The sequence below is a fragment of the Drosophila montana genome, unplaced genomic scaffold (genome assembly GCF_035044405.1).
Source record: "Drosophila montana isolate Dmon_TW-CO22-7 unplaced genomic scaffold, ASM3504440v1 contig_1_1, whole genome shotgun sequence".
Lineage (NCBI taxonomy): Eukaryota > Metazoa > Arthropoda > Insecta > Diptera > Drosophilidae > Drosophila > Drosophila montana.
In genome coordinates this window covers 1,325,447-1,344,863 of record NW_026996920.1, presented here as the reverse complement: position 1 = coordinate 1,344,863, position 19,417 = coordinate 1,325,447, and the positions used below count along the sequence as shown (strand labels likewise).

Genomic DNA, 19,417 nt, shown 5'->3' with positions numbered 1-19,417 from the left:
ATATACAAGCAGCGAGCATATAATTACAATTAAAAATCAAATGAAGGTATAACTAATTTGATTTGACAGTCATTTGCATATTACTGCAACACTAAGGAACTCTTGAGAGAAACAAAATGAATCTTTTGACCGGTATTTTACAAAACTGGAGTGTTTCATTCACACGAAAATTTTTAATTATCCACGTAGATAACATCAGTCCAATTGATGCCGTTGGTAGAACAACCTAACTGAACACAATTCAGGGAACAATTTAATAAGTAAAACATTTAAATAGTCGGCAAACGTCTTCGTGTTCAAAAGACTTTTCGAAATATATTATTGAAAGCACGCTGCTTCTTTTTCGTTGTCGAGGATGTGGTACTGGCGCCACTACTACTGCTGCTGCCGGCGGCAACAGCACTGCCCTTGCCGCTGGCCCTACTCTCGCCAGAGGAGAGTATGGCCTCGCCTAGTATGCGAAAGGAGTTTTGTGTTGAGTTGAAAGGAAAGTTGATTTCCGACAGAGATGAATTGTCCAGGCTCGCATTGGGTGTCGAAGAGATAGATACACTTGGCACTGACAACTGCTTCGACTGCTTCTCGCTGCGCCTCAGGCGATACCACTCCCAAGAAGTCGCCTCATGCGCCGACTGGCTGCCCTTTACGCCACCCATGCCGTTCAGATTGCCTCCTTTGTTTTTATTTTTGCTAAACGGCGACTTAAAGAACGCCGGGGACGAAACGCGTCGACACTTTTTCACTGCCTGACCCTTGTCAGCCTTTCCATCGACTGTGTCTAGGATCTGGTAGCCTGATGGGCCGTCAGGCATAAATTCGTTGTAGGCCAAATCAGTGTTGGGTATGAAATTGCACAGATCTTCGTCGTCCAGGATAAGACTCTCGTCAAAGTCGCTCTGCGTAGGCTCCTCAGTTAGACTGTTTTCCGTAAAGCTGGCAGGTGCCGACTCCTGGCGTTTCAGCTCCTGTTGGAACTGCTGCAGCGATTTCCTTTTGGCGGACTTATTTTGCATTTTATTACTCTTGAGAGTGTCTGCAACAAATTAATAAATATGTTTAGCATAAGTTGCCATTGTTGCGAATTCAATCAGTTTACTTACCCACATCGAAGAACTTGTCTGGATTCTCACCGCACGAAACCTGCGCCGAATCTAAGCTAGCGTGCCAGGAATGCTTTGCGCCTTTTCGCCTGTGCAGCGAAGCTCTTGTGCTACCCATGTGGTTGGCAATGTTGTTGTTGCTCCCATAGCAGACTGATATTTTACGCTGCCTGCCGTTGCCGTTGCCAGCATCGGACTGTTCCGTCAGGGACGAGTCTCCACAGCCATTCAGTATGAGCATGGCTTCCTCGCTAGGCCTGCGCTGCTTGCCGGGCGACTGCTGCATCATTTGCTCATATGACTTGCGCCGGCTGAGCTTTTGCTGGCTATTAGCCGTCGTTGGCTGCGTCAGCAACTGCTGGGTTTGGCGCCGCAACTTGCGATAGTAGACAGTTCCCAGCACTAGCATAAGGAAGATGCACGTGCCCACTATGATGATGACGAGGATGCAGGCCTGCACTTGGTATGTAAGGGCACGCACCTCGCCAGCCAGTTCGGCGCTTTGCTGCTTGTAGAGTTGTTCCTGGTCAATAAATCGTCGACTCTGATCCTCCAGAGTGCGCACTGTTAGCGACTGTTGTGTAAGGGTCTGCTGCAACTCCTCCACCTGCTTTTTATAACGACGCGACAGCTCCTCCAAATACTGCCCCGACAGCGACATATTACGTTCGAGCGCCTGCAAAAGACAGAATTGGATAACATTTAACAACGCACGGCTGCTTGGCGCCTTTGACGTCATTGTTGATGTAGCCAAACAGTGGCCATGACAAGGCCACCTTCGCAAATAGGTGAAACAAAGCTCTAACTGGAATAACGTAATAGGGGTGTGGCCAGGTGTAATAGCAGCCAACCGTAATACGTCTACAACATGCGAGGCTGCCACAAGCACGCCACGGAAGCGGGCGAAGACTAACGAAGTTTCTATGTCCTTACTGACATCCGCGCTGAGTAGATTTCTTTGAAACACCAAGACGCGGGCCCGATTGCGAGTTATTCTTAACCCAAGCTCCCCTTACAATCAATAAAACTTCCTTCTACACACACAATCGCACGCACAAAGCTTGATGCACAGTTTACGCTGCGGCACTCTATAAGTAAATTTGTTCTTGCATATCTTCGGTGCTTATAGTCCGATCTGTTTAAGCTTTTAATAAAAAATCTGAATATGGCTGCATAATGTGTGCAAATACCAAAGAAACTTTATGGCAAGTTTGTTAAATGCAGCTCATATAATTTCTGACTTATGCTAATGCCTCAAAATCGATCGGAAAAAACGAAAAAAAAAAACGATTATTAAAAAAACTTTTTCTGCGTATGGTAAAGAAGGTTATATATTTCAAATTTAGAGCTTTTGCAGTCTCCTAGATCAACGCGATCTCTCAGTCGGACATGGTTAAATAGACTCAGCTCGTTCGGATCGAAAAAATATTTCCTTAAAGTGGTCGAGATGAGAATGTGGAAACTATTTTTTAAATTGTGGTTTGTTTTACGTTAGACTTGCCTCAATCTGATTTTAACAGATTGTTTCGTACGTTAATTTAAGACGTGTCACAGCGATTATTAATAATCGGGGCTCCAACTTATTTTACAACACGTAACTTTCTATACCAAGATAATTGCCACTCACCTTAATTCGATTTGATAGCCTTATGAAAACGCTCTCCGATTGCGGTCCGTGCGTTAACTTTGGCTGTAAATTTAGGCTACCCGCATTTCCGGCATTGGCAGTGCCTCCGATGTTTGCATTGCCATTGACCACGGCCGCTGCAGCCGCAGCGGCACCACCACCTGCCGTTATTGACGCAACCGTTGTAGTCAGTAGGCTATCGATGCTCTCCCAGTTGGACAGATTGCTGTCATCCAGTCCGTTGCCGCTCCCTACAAGGTCTGCGCTGTCCGATTCGCCCGAGCTTGTTGGTGGGTGGCTAGTCGTCGGGCTAGGAGGCGTTTTGGAGGCCTCCACTTCGTTGGGGTCAACCTGCGATGCTGGCGTAGCCGTCGGCGTGTCGGGAACAATGGGTACTGATCCTTGTGTGGGATTTTTCTGGGTGTCAGCAGTTGGTACATTAAATATATTCACATCAGATGGTGGGGCCGCTATTGTGGAGCTATCTGTTGGCTGTGGATCAAGCTGGGCATCGGTTGCAGGTTTTTCAGTGGCCGTGGACATCTCGGCAGATACTACTTCCAAGGTGGGTGTAACGGCAGGCAGGGAATCATTCGGCGCGTTAACTTTAGCCTCTGGTTCCGACTCTTTGGACGGGTCAGCTATGGTCACATTTTCGAATAAATGCTGTGCTGCATCGAGATTCCGCTGCCATTCAGCCTCAGGCAATTCAACCGGATACTCGACGACGCTGCTGTACTCCGCCTGTAGAAGCTTGCACATGGCACCCACATGCTCCGCAGGCAACATGCTAAGGTAGAAGCTTTGGCGCTTGTCCATTCCGCTTGTCGCGCGCTCCTCTTCCTCCCTGGACGAGCCCATGCTGATGTTATAGTCGGCTTGACAAATGCGAGTCTGCAGCAAATGTGTGCGCAGCTGCGGCAGCAGGAGGAGCTGATGCAGCTGCTGCGACTGACAGGACAGAAGGTTGTTAATGCGATCCACGGCAGAGCTGTTGCAGCTCTGGCAGCTGTAAAGGCCAGCGGTGGGTGTGAAACAGAGCATGGAATCGGTGGACCAGCGTAACGGCTTGGATGGTTTCACCAGCACCTGGGCAGCCTTTTTGACCATCTGGATGACCGCATCGGAGGCGCTTTGAAATATGTTGGCACCGCCGCCATCGGTGCCGGAAAGTGTCTTGTGCAACTGTTCCTGCCCGCCAAAGTCATCGTCAAAGTCGTCCAGTTCATCGCTGTGCCGGATCTCTGTTTCGAACGCCTCGAACTCGGATGTGCCGAACACACGGAAAAGCGAAATGGGACAAAAGTGTTCCTTGGAATAGTGCGAATGTATGTCGACGCGCACAAATTTACCAAACAGATGCGGATGTAGCTCGAACGTTTGCACCGTGCGCTTGTCCTCTGCCGCAAAGCGGCCCACATTGCTCCAGTCGCGAGTCGGAAACCGTTTGGACACGGCCACTGTAAAGTTTTTTGGCGACGAGCTGAAGAGCTCAAAGTTGGCCAGCTCCACTTTTTGCGCCTGCACGGCCTCGCACAGCTCCACCACAAACCAGATACGACTGCCGCATGTGCTGAGCATGTATTCGTCACTCGAGTGGCTCAGTACGGCGCCCGTGTTGGTGGCATCTGCATTCGAGGCAATTATCTTGGCGCCGCAGTCGGGCGAGGCATAATTCTTGGCGCGCAGCTTCAGCGACGGCGGCTTGCCGCTGCCGGAGCCGGTGGCATTTCGACGCTGCGCCGAATTGTTAACAACCTGCTGCTCCAGCTCCATGGCCTGCTCGCGACTCGCCTCTGCCTCGATTTGCTTTTGCGCCCACTCCGAGAAGACGGGCATCGGCACTTCCTCGACAGTCTCATTGCTGCCTGCGGCTGCCGCAGCATTTGCGATCTGGCCTCCTTCGCTGGTCACATTGCCATCCACGGTAGCATTCGAGTCGGAGCTGGCGAACGCATTGAACTCCAATCCTCCGCCCGGATCGTTGATGTTCAGTTCAGCTACAAATATTAAGAACTCATTGAAATGCAATACGTTTTCGATGATGCACAATGGCTACGCACCTTTCTGAGCTGCTTCCTCGGCAATTTCAAACGCCTGACTTGGCGGCTGCTGACCCTCGGTTTTGTTGCCTGAACTGTGCGTCGCCTCGTGCGGCAAGATTGACTCCAAGCGATCTTTGACGTGCTCAACCTCCAGAGGCAGCTCCGCCACGGCTACGGCGGGCAGCTCGGTAATTATTTCGGGCAAGCTGAAGAGAGAAGCAGTTATTGCATTTGTTTATAAATGAGTCAAGAATGTGCCACAATAATACGATAAAATGATAAATGTCTTTATATATGTATATCATTCTCTCACCTCATGAACACTGTCGATATGGCAATGATTTGAGAAAACCATAAGATCCAAAAGAACATTAAAAACATGGTTATGTTCGTTCTCAGCTTCTTCAACTCATAACTTATAAATTTTACAATGGATTGTAGCAGCATTTTGCCAGCACTTTAAATAGTTCTATATGCATTTTGTTGTTTAATAAATGATTAAAGAAACGCCATATTTTTGCACTGATCTGACCATCACCCACACCTATCAGCCCAACAACACCTACTGGCTAGCCGAATACTCTCAGATCGAAATGGAACAACAACTATAGCATTGCGTTTAAGTTGTGAAACGAAAACAAAACGAGGCTGAAGAACAAAAGCCCGCCACAAATACAAAAGACCAGCTGTAGGTAATTCTATAGCACATCTCAAAATAAACTGAAATGACAAATGACAAAAAATGCGACCGTTTATATACTCGCTCGTAGATTTGCTCGCATATCTATAAAAGCAAATACTAGTGCATTCGCTCGAGTGCCCGACGAGAAGATATCCTCTATCTAGCCTTTATATATAGCTAGAGGATATGTTCTTGTCTAGTCTAGTCTAGTCTAGTCTAGTCTATATATATAACTGTTTGTCTTGATTGAAGGGTTGACTATTTTGGTGATCAATCAAACTGAAAGTTTTAATGTAGTTATTTGCCTTTAACTTATTGACTGATCTTTGTAAAAATTCAATGGAGACATATTTCACACTTCGTCCAATAGACTTTACACTTTCTAGCCTAATTAATAAAGAATAAAAACGTGCTAAACTGATATTGACAAATCTACAAACGAGTCTGAAAATGGGCGGATAACCGAAAATTAAGTACTTTAAATGAGTCATGAATGATAGCAAAAAATGCAATTGTTTGAGTGAAAATCGAAATAAATGTTTACCACGTAGACCCTTGGCCGTGCAAATCCGGGGAATACCCGTTAGTTAGTTATATAAATATATAAAAATATATACATATGAAATAACCCACGCGTCGTTAACTTCCAGCCTAGGCTCGATATATTAAAAAATTAATTTTTAAATAACCTGTGAAACATTCAAGACTTAAATAAAGAACTCAACTGAGTTCATATATATGAGACAGTCAAGATATTCTTAATAGGTGTTTACTATGGAATTTATTGTCTCTAGTTCTAATAATATCATATGTTCTCGGCTCCCCACCTAATCAGCCATTCTCTCATATTTAAAGTTTTGATTAGACTTTCTTCCCACATTTGCCCAACATGGGAAATGCACTCTTGATTAACTGCAGTGTTCATAGCCTTATTAAACTATTCAGCTCATCGTCTTGATCAAGTACATATATACTCTACTAACGGGTATACGTCACCCACCAAATCTTTGACTCCCATTCCCAGCAAGGGGGAATGCATTTTCCAAAACGAACGAAACACCCATCAGGTGAATTTTGACAAATATCTTTGAAAATGTTTTTGAGGCCGATCGGATGGTAATCAAAAAATTTTCAATCAAACGTTTTTCGCGATTTTTCCACACATGCGGGTGGAATTTTCCGAAACCCCGTCTTAACGTGCACCTACAGCACATAAGGTAACTACAGTGAACATTACAGCTGCCCAGCTCTTACGGTATGGGCTGTGCGTTGATCAGTCAGTCAATCAGTCAGTCAGTTTTATATATATACGGATATATGAGATCGAAAATGCTTCCTTCTGCGTGTTACGCAAATTTACACTAAAGCATTACACACCTTTACCAATTTTCGATGGGTTCATAAAAATATTAACATTGCTTTAAAGTAAAAAATAAAATAAAATTAAAGTTTACTTTTGCATGTTACCGACATTTTTTCGCCCCATTTTCGTACACATTTTCTTTTACATTTTGGACTATTAAAAAAAAAAACAATTGATCTTGGGTTTTTAGGATTTTGTTTATGGCGGCATTAAAGTGCGCTTGCAACTGACACCTGCAGACTATGTTAATTTTAACGCCACTAGAAAGTATATCAAATGGACTCCCCGACTACGGCTAAACGTGTTAAATGTGTCCAATTTGCGCGGGGCCAAAGTTGTTACTTCCCTGTTGCTGTTAGTTTGCAACCCATTTTTAGGACCGCCCAAAATCATGTTTAAATGCAAGAATTCTATAATAAATCTGAGCTGCAGTCGCTCGTAACAAGGTATCAACAACAACGCCCACCTTGATGTCTGGCGTGGGGAAACTCCAGGTTTCCTGGCTGGCATATTTATGACTTGTTGGCCAGCAGTCTGCATCAAAACCTCAACCGAAATCTGTCTTGCAATATTGTAATACTTATGACTGGGCTGAGCAGCCGGCTCGTTTCGGCTCTGAACTACAAGTTTGGCAGGAATTTCTGGCTTTTGCATTTGAATAGATTAGCCGCATGTGAAATACTTTTGGCATTTGTTGTTGTTGTGACGCTGTGGAAACTGCCGTTAACATGATATGTTTATTTTCTAAATTTTTTCAAAAAGTGAAAATATGTAACATGGAAAGTTACTTAAGAGCGCCGCCAGAGAAATACCCAAAGAACCTAATTTAAGCAATTCCCAGAGGCAGCGATGTTCGGATACATATTTGCGTAAGCTCTCTATCCAAGGAGACTGACAATTCACGACTGTCTTTATATCCAAGAATTTTAAACAAAATTCATTAGATATTACAGGTAAATTAAATCACGGCTTTAAAGCGACTTAAAGTGAGTTTTGAAGTGACTTCAACTTTTGTCATTTGTTATTTACTTAGAAGAGAGCATTGTCCTGTTGGTCGAATCCCACGGGAACATTCCTGTTCATTGAATTTTATATTAACACACGAGAAAGGCTATCATTGGCATCCATATATCATATATCCTTGCATGGCTTATAAATACTCTTATACCAAATATTTAATCCCTTCTAATACGGCGACTGAAGAGGACCTACCCAACTGACCTAGTCGATCGATATATATAGGTCACAAACTGCATTAAATACCTCTAAATATGCTTCTGTGTATATATGTATATATGTCTAATCTGTTAAACTAATTGTAAATCCACAATTTTCGCTAAGCTACGTAATTATGTCACTCTGATAAAAGTTGCTAACATAGAGGAACAGGATACCAGATTTCGAAATAAAAAAAAAAAACTTCTATTGTGCTTCGATTTAGATTTCTTAAAAATATCTTGAAAAACTCATTTATGATTGATTATTTCTATAGAGAAATATGAAATGTTACTCCAATATTAATAAGATTTATGTTATAACTAGAAAGCATAGTGAATGTAGTAAATGAGGTTTTGGACAAGATAACTTTGATAACGCGATCTTATCTACGACAGCTTTATGATATAGAGATTCTATTTAAACATATCGCTCGTTTACTCGAAAGAATATGATAACTCAAAAACATATCGACTGGACTGATGAGGTTGGAGTTTATCCTTAACACATTCCGCGACAAAATTAAAATATTATACACAATGGTATTAAGTTAAGCCAATTTAAAATAATTTGACCTGAATCCCTCAACATAAAATCAATGCTATAAAACCATTTTATAATTCTCCACAGCAAAACTTAATTCTTTTTTTTTCTTCTAAACATTATTGTATAAAACGCCACCAGTTGACACGAAATTCGCAAATTATGCATGTTCAAGAGCAAATATTATGTGAGAATTTTTATGACGCATATTTTTGTTGTTGGGATCATTAATCTAATTCTGTCGTTGCATTGCGAAAGCTATTTATGTGGGCGTTGCAAATGCCGACGGTCATAACTACTGCTTGCAACTAAAATTTTGTTCCATGTGTGTCCATATGCAGCATATAAGTATGTGCATTAATTGGTAAAGAGCCTACTTTTGGATGGCCTCCAGATTAGCGTGAAGGTCCTCGCCGGCTACGCGCAGATCAAGCTTATTTCAAATTTGGATACATGTAGTCAGGACTAGCTCTCAGGCTGTTGGAGATATTTATTTAAGCAGCCTGACAGATATATAAGTATATATTGCAAGTTTCAAAATATCTTATATGTTTCGTAATTATTATACATTCATTTTTTTTAAATGTGATAAGTGTGTATAATGCGGAGTAGAGAGAAGCAGAGAACTGTCCGTCAAAAATATGCAACCTGCAGCGCGTATTTTTGTATTTCCATTAAGATGCACATATTTATTAAAATATTAATGAATAGCGGATATTACCCGGCTTTTCACGGAACAGGTTATATCTTAAAATTATAGACATTACTTTTAATACACATTTCACGAGAAATTTACTATAATTTTTTCCTTTTCCACATTTCCAATAGAGTTCAAACTCAATCGGATAAAAACGAAAAATTGAAATAAAAGTAAAAAATTAAGATTGCATACATCTTAAACAATTTAGTAATTGATTACAATGATGATTGATTACAATTATGAACCCAATTTCATTTGAATATTGCAAATATTGTGTAAAAAAATGTTGATTAAATTTTAACATGTCTTGAATAAATGTCTATGAAGATCCTTGGCAATAAATTGGAACCCGATTTTCGACTCCAATTTTTCACGAACTGGTTGGTTAAATTTGCGAAAAGTGTGAAGCATCTCTTAAGTGAATGTTAAAAAGTATCTTCGAAAATGAATTTGAGACCGGATTGTAAACTAAAAACGTATAACCACTTATTGTCAATATTTCATACTTAAAATGTCAGCTTCCTTGCTCTTAGGAATTGTCATTCGCTTTAATGACCAAAAAGTCAATCAGGATAAACAGTTTAATATATATATTGGTAGGTTTCCCGACTAGAGTTCTAGTTGTCGCTACATTTGCACACTCGGATAGATTTAATGGTCAGTTGTTGGGTGCGAAGATCAATAAGACGATTTCCTGTACCAAATATCAATAGCAGCCTCTTCAGCATTGAAGATCTAATAAATATTGGCTCGACAAACAATATTTCTGCTGGCGACACTGAATAATTGCAATTAAGCGCTCTCATAAATATTTGTTAAGAAACAAACATGCGAAACCACTTTGGCGTCTTTATCCATTAATGAATTTTATGGCTAAAAGCTTAGGTTGTTGTTGTTGTTGTTGGAGTGGTTGTTGTTGCTGCTGCCGTTTAAGGACGAAGGATTTGACAATCGTTTTAATTACTTTTGCAAATGAACGATACAAAGCGAGTGCACTGCTGGCACCACGTCTTACACGTACGAACAGGACACTAGGTTTAGTTTACAGGATAACACTGATGTGGACTTGATCTTGGATAGATAGATATCGCGCCTCGCGGACTCACCGAGCCAGCGTGCGAGCGCACGATCGCACCACTGGAAATCGAAATGAGAACTGAACGTGTTACAACCAAGCTCTAGTAATTGCGGCCCAAGTGTGCAGAAATTTCCGCCATATGTCGTTAAGAGCGAGAGACGCACACAACCAGGTAGAGGCCAGTGTTGCCACATTTAGCTGTTTGCTAGCCAAATTTGGCGAATCACAGAGGTAAGTCGAAACAGTTGAAATTTGACTGTTTCGTTATTTTTAGCTTTTTAGCTATTTAAAAGAAAAATTGTAGCCAAAACGAAAGGAAACCAGTAAAATAGTGTCAAAATATAATAAGCAGAAGCTTCGGAATGATTTGATGAATAATCCACCTTTTTGCACCTACTGCAAGTCTAATACTATCCAAAGTTAATTGGCCACAAAAAGACAATTTGGATAATTTGCCTAAAAAATCAAATTAACATTTTTAACTGCTTCAAACTGATCCAGACTTATTCACATAAGCCGCTTTTAACCCCGTTCGCCGCCTAAGGCGAAACATCATCTAAGCTAACTGTATTCTCATAAATATGTTATTTTTGATTAAATACAATAAACGTTTATAAAAATAGACTGCTTCAAAGTACACTCCCAAAAGGACGCAGCTTTTTGTCATTTTGTATCCTAATACACGAACCAAATTGCCAATTTAATGCAGCTTAACATTAGATTTAGCTGCTTGTTCGAAGCGGCAGTTGGCAACACTGGCACAGACTCACGCACACAACAAGCAGGCGAGCGGAGAGCACGTCACATACCACACACAGGTGGAAAGAGTATGCCTCGCCTCTTGCCTCTCGCCCCTCAGCTCAGCTGAGCACTCATAACGCCATTGCAGTGCACTTGCAGAGCGAATCGCTAGCCGCGTGCCAACTGCAGCTTGCCGGCAAACTTGTCGCACAGCTTCGCGTGCACACACACACATAAGTATGCATGTGTGTATGTGTGCCTGTCTGTGTGTGTGTGTGAAATGTTATTACTATTGCTGTTGAAGCCGCTGCTAAACTTGCCGCTACTTTGATAACAAGTTAAACAATCCGCACAGATGAAACTTTCACACTCTACAGGCCCCAATGAAGGGTATATCTTCAAGATTTCAATAGATCTAAAATCTTATGTTAACCTATGGCAATCATTTCTTTTTATATTTTCTCGCTCATAAAACTCTCGGACATAGCTCTAGTTAAAATAAGTAATAATTTTAAGTAAACATGCATATTTCATATGTTCAAAAATTATAAAGCCATAACTAATTCATATTTATGCACATAGATTCTGTATAAAAATGCAACTCTGATATCTCAGGTCTGCCCCCTTTTGAATTGTTGCGGGGGCTAATTCGTTTCCGACGCCTTTTTCTGTTGCAATCGAGCTCTAGGGATACAACCACGGCTTATAGAAATAGCCACAAGACATCTGTACTCCCAAACACAAACATTATTGTACATAACAAGCCAGGCGCTCTAGTGGAGAGGGCGCGTCGGACAGATACCCTGTAGCCAGCTCTACAACATTAGTTCGCAAATTCATTCAGGCGAAAAGACAGATTCAAACAATGCTTCTCTTTCTGATCAAATGTTGTGTGCCCATTATAATGGGATTGATTTCCCCCTTACATACATTTCCACAACTGCAATATTACCTTCTTTTTACAGGGTATCAAAATAAAGCACCCGCTATTCGGGTATGCAGGCTCTTGTATTATTTTCAGATAAATATTTTTTAGGTTTCAGTCTAAGCATTAATGATTCTATATCATATTTAAGCACAAAAGTCTGCACATATATAGTGTAGGGTTAAAGGATACTAGAAGTAGGGAAGAACAATTCTTAAACGTAGTTTTATACAAAAATTCTATTTCAAAAAGGTGTTTTAAACGAGAACTCAAATTTTGCCAGCATTATAATACCGCCCCGACTACCACAATAAAAAGTCGAACCCTATCTAAATTTAAGCTTTAAATCAGAGACTAGCTTGCATAGAAACAGACAGACGAATGTTCAGACATAGCTATACCGACTTGGCATTTGACACTGATCAAGAATATATATATATTTTATGAGGTCGTAGACGTTCACTTCCATGCGTAATACATTTCCCGACAAAATTATAATACCCACTCCAAGTTTGTAAAATGAATGAAGCTTACGAGTTTATGCGTAGTTAAAAATCGAGTTGGAGTTGATTTTCGGTTAGATAATTGAGATTTCGAGAAGAACACGGTTACCAGCATAGTCTTTTGGGATGGATGGAGGCTTTATCCTGTTTCCCTGTATATAACTTATCAAGGTTTTCCCGTTTTCGGTCGTTCGATCTATATACTTTACTCAGTTTCGGGCTAGGCAAGTAATTTTAAAAATTCCTTTAATTCTCAATATAACTTTTTAGTTGATCATAAATTTAGTTAATTATATATTCAGGTTTTTTTTTTTTAATACGGTTCTATTCAGGTCTAGGTTCGACTCTTCTGTATCCCACTAACCCAGGTTGGATGTTGGGTTTATAGTAAATAGGATATTGAATTCTGGGTTCAAGATTGGCGTGTTTCGATGGACTCGCATCTTGATGCTGGGTAAGAACCTGTACACAATATCGACTCAGATATCTCCACTTGCCTATCTTTTTTACAACTTAGGTTTATGTTTTTTTTTTCACATTTTTATGGGATGGGGGTATTAATAAGCAATTTAAGCAAATAATAAAGTGCATGATTGGAAATGCAACAGAAAGTGAAATTGTTGCCCATAAATCTGCACACACCAAGCAACCTTCATGCATAGGCCATAGGCTTTGCGCAAAAGCAATAAAAATAAAACCATTTGGCAATTTGCCTCCAGCCTGTGCCGTCAAAGATATTAGTGGCCACCGCGGAGCTCCGAGCGCCTTTGATGAGCGTCTTTGTTTTTGCTATTTTTAAACACAATCGACATCCACATCGACATCGACATCGACAGCTCCTTTAGTGCGTCGTGAGGTTTTCCACAAACAGATAAAGGTTACCGCGGGCCGCAAGTGACAATTGAATTTCCCGCTGATGTTGTCTTTGCTGCTTAGCCCATTGCAAGGTAAACACTTGTAATGCGAAAGTGTTTTTGTGTCACTGCGCTTACACAACGGCCAAAACAACAAATACAACTCTAAACATTGCTAACTACTACACACACGGGCTGCTAAGTGGTTGACTCGAGGCAATCGCCAGCCGCCAGCTGGAACAGAAACGGACGAAGGGGACTTCTTCTGGCTCCAAAGAGTTGGTTTTGCGGCTATAAGTAGCCAAAGACGAGCTGTAAATTGCAGCAAATTAGTTGAGAGTGCTCGACTAACATATACCCAGTACCCAACTCCAAGCAGCAAGAAAGATTCCAGAATACCCCATGGATAACAACCCTACTTTAGAGGTGTAGCCTTGGGCCTGAAAATTTGATGGGACTATAAATACCGGAGTTACTCCGGAAAGCATTGCCCACAGTGTGGTAAGAAAAGGCACAGTGTATATAAAGGAATTTCCATATTTTGACGCAGAGTATCTTCTAGTCGAGCACTTCTCTCTGGAGTATTCTTACTCGTATTTTTTAAATTTATTAAATACCTCCTTCTGCTTGTTTTTATACATTTTGAACGGGTGCAGGCTACACAAACGGCAATGCAATTGCCCCTACGCCAAAGTAAAATTCGACGCCTACGATGCCAGATTGCATTTAGCTTGATGGATACTGCAATTAAATGGTGGAAAAATGCCGGCAAAACAAAGAAAACAATGAGAAAACCGGATTTATTTGTATGTGGACAGGCGCTCCTACGTCACATAAAAAGTGCTCGGAAAATGCAGTAGGAATGCGAAAACAAAACGAAGTGAAGGTGTACGACAAGACCATGATTTGCAATGCCGATCCGCGCAACAGGCTAATCGATGCAGCTACACGAGATCAGTGATCGGCGATCAGCGATCAGCGATCGGTGATCAAATTGATTAACCAAGTCAATGTGCGCACGCTCACAATCAATTAAATTTGGAGACATTGAGGTGAGGTGATCTGTGCTTCATTTTGGTGCTGAGCCTCAATCTCCCACAACAAGGCAGCTTAATCATTTGCATGGGCAACAATCGCAGCCATTAAGTCTGATAGCGTTGCGCATGGGTTTGATTGTCGTTAGTTTGATAGCGATATCATGTTGTTGTTGCTGTTGTTGTTGTTGTTGGACGTGATTATGGCTTTATTTTGTTGTTTTTGTTGTTGTTGTTGCAACTTTGATCAGAGTAACAAGATCATGATGCATTTTCGAAAGCCTAAATTGCAAAACTTACTCACAGAGTCCTTACACATTCGCTGAAAGTGAAAGTTACGATCATCGAAGCTGCGATCACCTGTCATGTGTGAAATGTCTGGAAGGAGATTGCCAGACTGCAGATGCTTGATAATTGGTCGCTTCATTCTGGCACGCCATTCGAAGGCGTATTCGATTCACTTTTCAAATGCAAAAGCTTAACACAACAAAAAATTATGTTTTATGCTAGCGTCCGTTTATGAGGTCCAGTCAAATCGAACTGGACATTTTAATATGATACCATTTAACACTTTTACCAAATAACAACAACAAAAACAACAAAGTGTTTTGGTACTATGTTGTGTAAGGCCGTATAAGGATCGAACGAGCATCGATCGGCTTTGGCGTTGGCGTTAACTCCCACAGCGTCTCGCCGGCTCGTAAATAAGAAAAGAAAAAAAAAAAGAGTAATATCTGGCCCGACGCAGTTTGGTTTTTTGAATGAATTGGCCACCAATAGATAGTCCAGACAGCTGGATAGACCAACAGGCGACAGCCGAGGCATTTAGAAAGTCGCCGCTCACACGCCGCCGTTTAAGAGCCAAGGAAAATAAATTGAAAACTGTAAAGCAAATTACCAGTAAAATGCATTGTGACAAGACTTTGCGTGGGTGCTTTTTGTCAGCATTCGGCCCATTCGCCATTGCGATCTCTTCAGTTTATATATGTATATTGCCCATAATTTCACCTGCCGTACGTCCAGCACGCAACTAATTTACCATCAAATAAATATTGTGTTATGTCTCTGCGCATCTTTTAAATATATTTTTATTTTGCGTAACTTAACGTCTCATATGCCGTGCACTTTTCTTAAATTATTAGCTAGCTTAAAGGGAATTCAGAGAATTACGAGCTTTAGACTATTATGAAGAAGCATTATAAATTTTATTTGCTTTGACCTATTAAACGTTAGTCACACGTGTTCAAAATGTAGATAAGCAACGAAGAACCCAAGAAACTGTTGAATATATTTATATCAATAATATATTAATATAAAAATAAAGAAATAATATGTATAAAATGAAAGAAAACATTTCCGACGTAATCTCCAAATATAAAACTGTTTGTCCTGAACGAGCTAGGAAGCTGAAATTTTCACTGTAGTGACTTTAGGTGATGTAGGTGCATGTTAAGACGGGAAAATTCCACCCGCACGTGTGGAAAAATCGCGAAAAACGTTTGTATGAAACTTTTTTGTTTACCATCCGATCGGCCTCAAAAACATTTGCAAATATCTTTGTCAAAATTCACCTGATGGGTGTTTCGTTCTATTTGGAAAAAGAATTCCTCCTTGGTGGAAATGGGAGTCAAAGATTTGGTGGGTGACGAATAAACATTTGAGACGTGTTTTACACTTTTCGCAGGATCGGTGGAAAATGCGATCTAAATATTTTTTATATTTTGTGCATATATACATACACATACACATATATGCTTATATATATCCATATACATATAAATATACATACACATACATATATACATGCATGTATGTATGCATGCATTTTTGCTAGCATATGTAAATATATGCAAGCATACATACATATATGTTTGTGAGCATGTCTGCATATATAAGTATGCATGTTATGTAAGTATGCATGTTCGTTTGTATATATATAAGCATGCATACATATGTACATACATACATACATGTAGATACGTTCATACACAACTATGTACACACATATATATACACATATGTACATACATATGTACATACATATATATGAGCATACATACATACATATGTATGAACATACATACATGTGTACATAAGTACATGAATACATACATATATATGTGCATATATACATACATAAATATGTACATACATACATATACATATACGTGCATACATACATTCATATAAATGTAAATACATACATACATATATATGTACATACATACATACATACATATATATATATATATACATACATATACATATACATATGTTTGTTCATACAAACATACAAAAAAAAACACCAAAAAGAAAACACCACTACTAGCTAAGCATGAAAAACTGCAGAGCCTACTTGAATTCTTGAGAATCGAGGAGTAGAGCACTTGGTAGAAATTCGTTATATTTAAATTAGCAGCACAGAGGCAAATAAGCTTGGTCTGCGTTTGGTATTAGAAAACAACCATGCATGCATACATATTCATAAATGCATGCATACACTAACACACACACACGCCCACACACACACTCACACAACATTATTCTTGGTCAACAAATTTATGTCAAAATGGTACGCTCCAATATCCTAGATCCTATCTACTTCAAATTTGGATTATACGTTCTTATATAATCATATGTAGAACAAGTTTTATTTACTCGAGCCCTCCCCCTTAAAATCGATTTGCAAACAAGTTATTTTATCAATATTGAGGACAGCAAATTTATTATATAAGTTCTTATTAGGTACATTTCGCGCAGCATTCATGAATCAGAATGTATGCTGCGGGCAATGCGAGAGTTTCAGGGGAAAACCCAACACGACTGCTCTAGTCAACAGTGCCCGACTAGTTAATACCCTGTACTCAAAATTCAAACACTTACATGCGAACATTCTTTTTCATTCGGTGTTTGGTTGAAAAGTACACCAAACTCTAATTAAAACATACTTTCTTAACAATTAGAGTGGGGTATCCATAAAGTAAATTTTTTTTCATTCGAGATTTTGAAAAACAATTAAGTAAATTGCAGGCGGTTAGAGCCGACAGCGTGAAACTCTATGAAGTATTGATTTTTCCGATTTGCCACTGGACTTATATAATAGTTTATAGATTTGCGCGATTTAACGGTACGAGGTGACGTGTTATCCCACTACACAATTCGATGACTAGCTTAAAAAGTGAACGTGGCTCAATATGGCTCAATCTTACTGACGCGGATATACACGAGTATATATTCCAATTGAGGATACTTAACGCATTGTGAACGAGTAAAAAAAACGGCAGTGAAGATTTTCCATACACATGATTGCCAGTTATTGTTATTATATGTTTATTGAACCCATTACAAATGAGTAAAAAATGGGCTTAGAGGGTATCTTCGAGTCGGGCACTCTTGAGAAGGGTACTCTTGTTTACCCACGTTATAATTATAGTCTAACAAATAAACAATGGTGATAAGAGTACGAGCTAGTACAAAATATGTAGAAGCAATTTGAAAACTATTTGCAGATTATAGTTTTAATATGTACAACATTAAGAAAATTCAACCATTGGTTACCGGGAATTAGCAAAGATTACGTCGCCTGAGCTAAGAAGCAGTGATGCTAATTCAGCTGTTGTCTAGCTAGTTTACAGATGTTGAAATTTCAACAGATTTATTTGTAGCTATTTTTAACATTGCATTTAGCTTCTGTTTTGAAGCGATAGTTGGAAACACTGGCAAGGAGCAAAGCGATAGCTCGTGCTCTCTTGATATCTCTTCTTATTTGCGAGTAACTTGCGTTTCGAGCGGTTTCTCACGTTCAAGATGAAGGCAACTTGCAGCTCGGCACGCTTTGTGTTAAATAAGTTAATGTTGATAATTGCAATTACGCTATGGGGGGTCAGTTGGTCCCGGCATTACCCAAACCTGCACTTATATATGTATAAAAATATGTGCGTGTGCAATGGAAATTCTGCTTATAATTATAATGAAAGTGCAAAAAAACAACTTACCTTTGTTTCTGCTGTTGCTCTTGAGCTGGAATTGGTTTGGCCGCATCGCCACCTTGATTTGGTTGCTGCAATTTGTCTACTTGATTTACATCTATATTATTATTTATATTAATATTATTAATTTTGTTTAACTGATTTTTTGGCACTTTAGCGGTCGCTTTCTCCTCTGCACTATTACTTTTATCATTTTTAGGCACTACACTAAAATATTGGTTATTATTATTGATATTTACATCAGACGACAGCACTTTTATATTCACTGACGTGTCTTTTACCGCGTCGCTTATAGCTTCTGCACTAGTACTTGGCGAGCTGCCCAACTTCATCACTATGTTATCTTCCTCTTGCTGTGGTGACGTCGTCGTCGTCGTCGCCGTCGACACTGGTGTGGTCGCGGTTGGTGGCGCATCTTCTTTTGCCACATTTGTAACTGTTTTAAAATTTTTTAACGGTATGCCGAAAGTCTCCTCATTTTCTGAGCCTGGCGCCAATGGGGCCAATGGAATCTGCACTCGAGCCTCTGCCTGATGCACGGCCCTGTTCGCGTTTTCCGCTGTTGCAACATTTGCTGAGGAAACATCTGCTGCAGCAGCATTATCATATAGCCAGAAACAGCAGCTGCAAGAAAAATCGAGAGTCGCGACGAACAAATCGTTAGTTGCACATTGAAGATTTCTGACTAGCTTGTTGTCTTACCTTAGTATTAGATTAATGTACATAAAGCGCACTAAATGCAATCTAATTTTCATTCTTTTGTTTTCCAGCGCGCACGCACGCACCGCTTATTATCACGATATAACAAGGCGACCCGCTACTCGGCGCGAGGATGTTTCAATTGTCTCGCCCACTTATGCTTAAACTACTTTATTTTATATACATTATTGCCATTCGTTCAATAACGAAATGGTGCAATCTGTTAAACTATGCACAAAACTGTCATACTGTGTTGCCTTTACAAATAATAATAAGTAAAGTGCTGCTTAACTTGTCGCAGCCTAAAAAAATAAAACAA

At 40.2% G+C, this 19,417-nt stretch overlaps 1 protein-coding gene across 3 annotated transcripts; it reads right to left on the bottom strand.

Moving 5' to 3' along the window:
- Positions 1-133: 133 nt before the first annotated feature.
- Positions 134-19,397, bottom strand: LOC135426343 (uncharacterized). 3 transcript variants are annotated; one of them, XM_064679404.1, is made up of 7 exons: positions 19,102-19,397; positions 18,670-19,023; positions 18,406-18,606; positions 4,791-4,978; positions 2,728-4,727; positions 1,101-1,776; positions 134-1,033 (listed from the first exon to the last, which is right to left on the bottom strand). In XM_064679404.1, the coding sequence occupies exons 1-7, from the start codon at positions 19,152-19,154 to the stop codon at positions 297-299; spliced, it is 4,209 nt and encodes a 1,402-aa protein (XP_064535474.1). In that variant the 5' UTR covers positions 19,155-19,397; the 3' UTR covers positions 134-296. The 3 variants fall into 3 exon arrangements, with proteins under 3 accessions (XP_064535474.1, XP_064535473.1, XP_064535475.1); XM_064679403.1 differs by having other exon boundaries at positions 18,406-19,023; XM_064679405.1 differs by lacking the exons at positions 18,406-18,606; positions 18,670-19,023; positions 19,102-19,397 and adding an exon at positions 5,086-5,234.
- Between the last annotated feature and the right edge of the window lie 20 nt (positions 19,398-19,417).

Excerpts from the sequence above, each read along its gene's own strand:
- LOC135426343 (XM_064679403.1), bottom strand. The coding sequence starts at position 19,154 with ATGAAAATTAGATTGCATTTAGTGCGCTTTATGTACATTAATCTAATA. Across the intron at positions 4,979-18,405 it reads GAGCAACAGCAGAAACAAAG|CTTGCCCGAAATAATTACCG; the intron begins GTAAGTTGTTTT and ends TTCTCTCTTCAG. Across the intron at positions 1,034-1,100 it reads AGACAAGTTCTTCGATGTGG|ACACTCTCAAGAGTAATAAA; the intron begins GTAAGTAAACTG and ends AATTTGTTGCAG.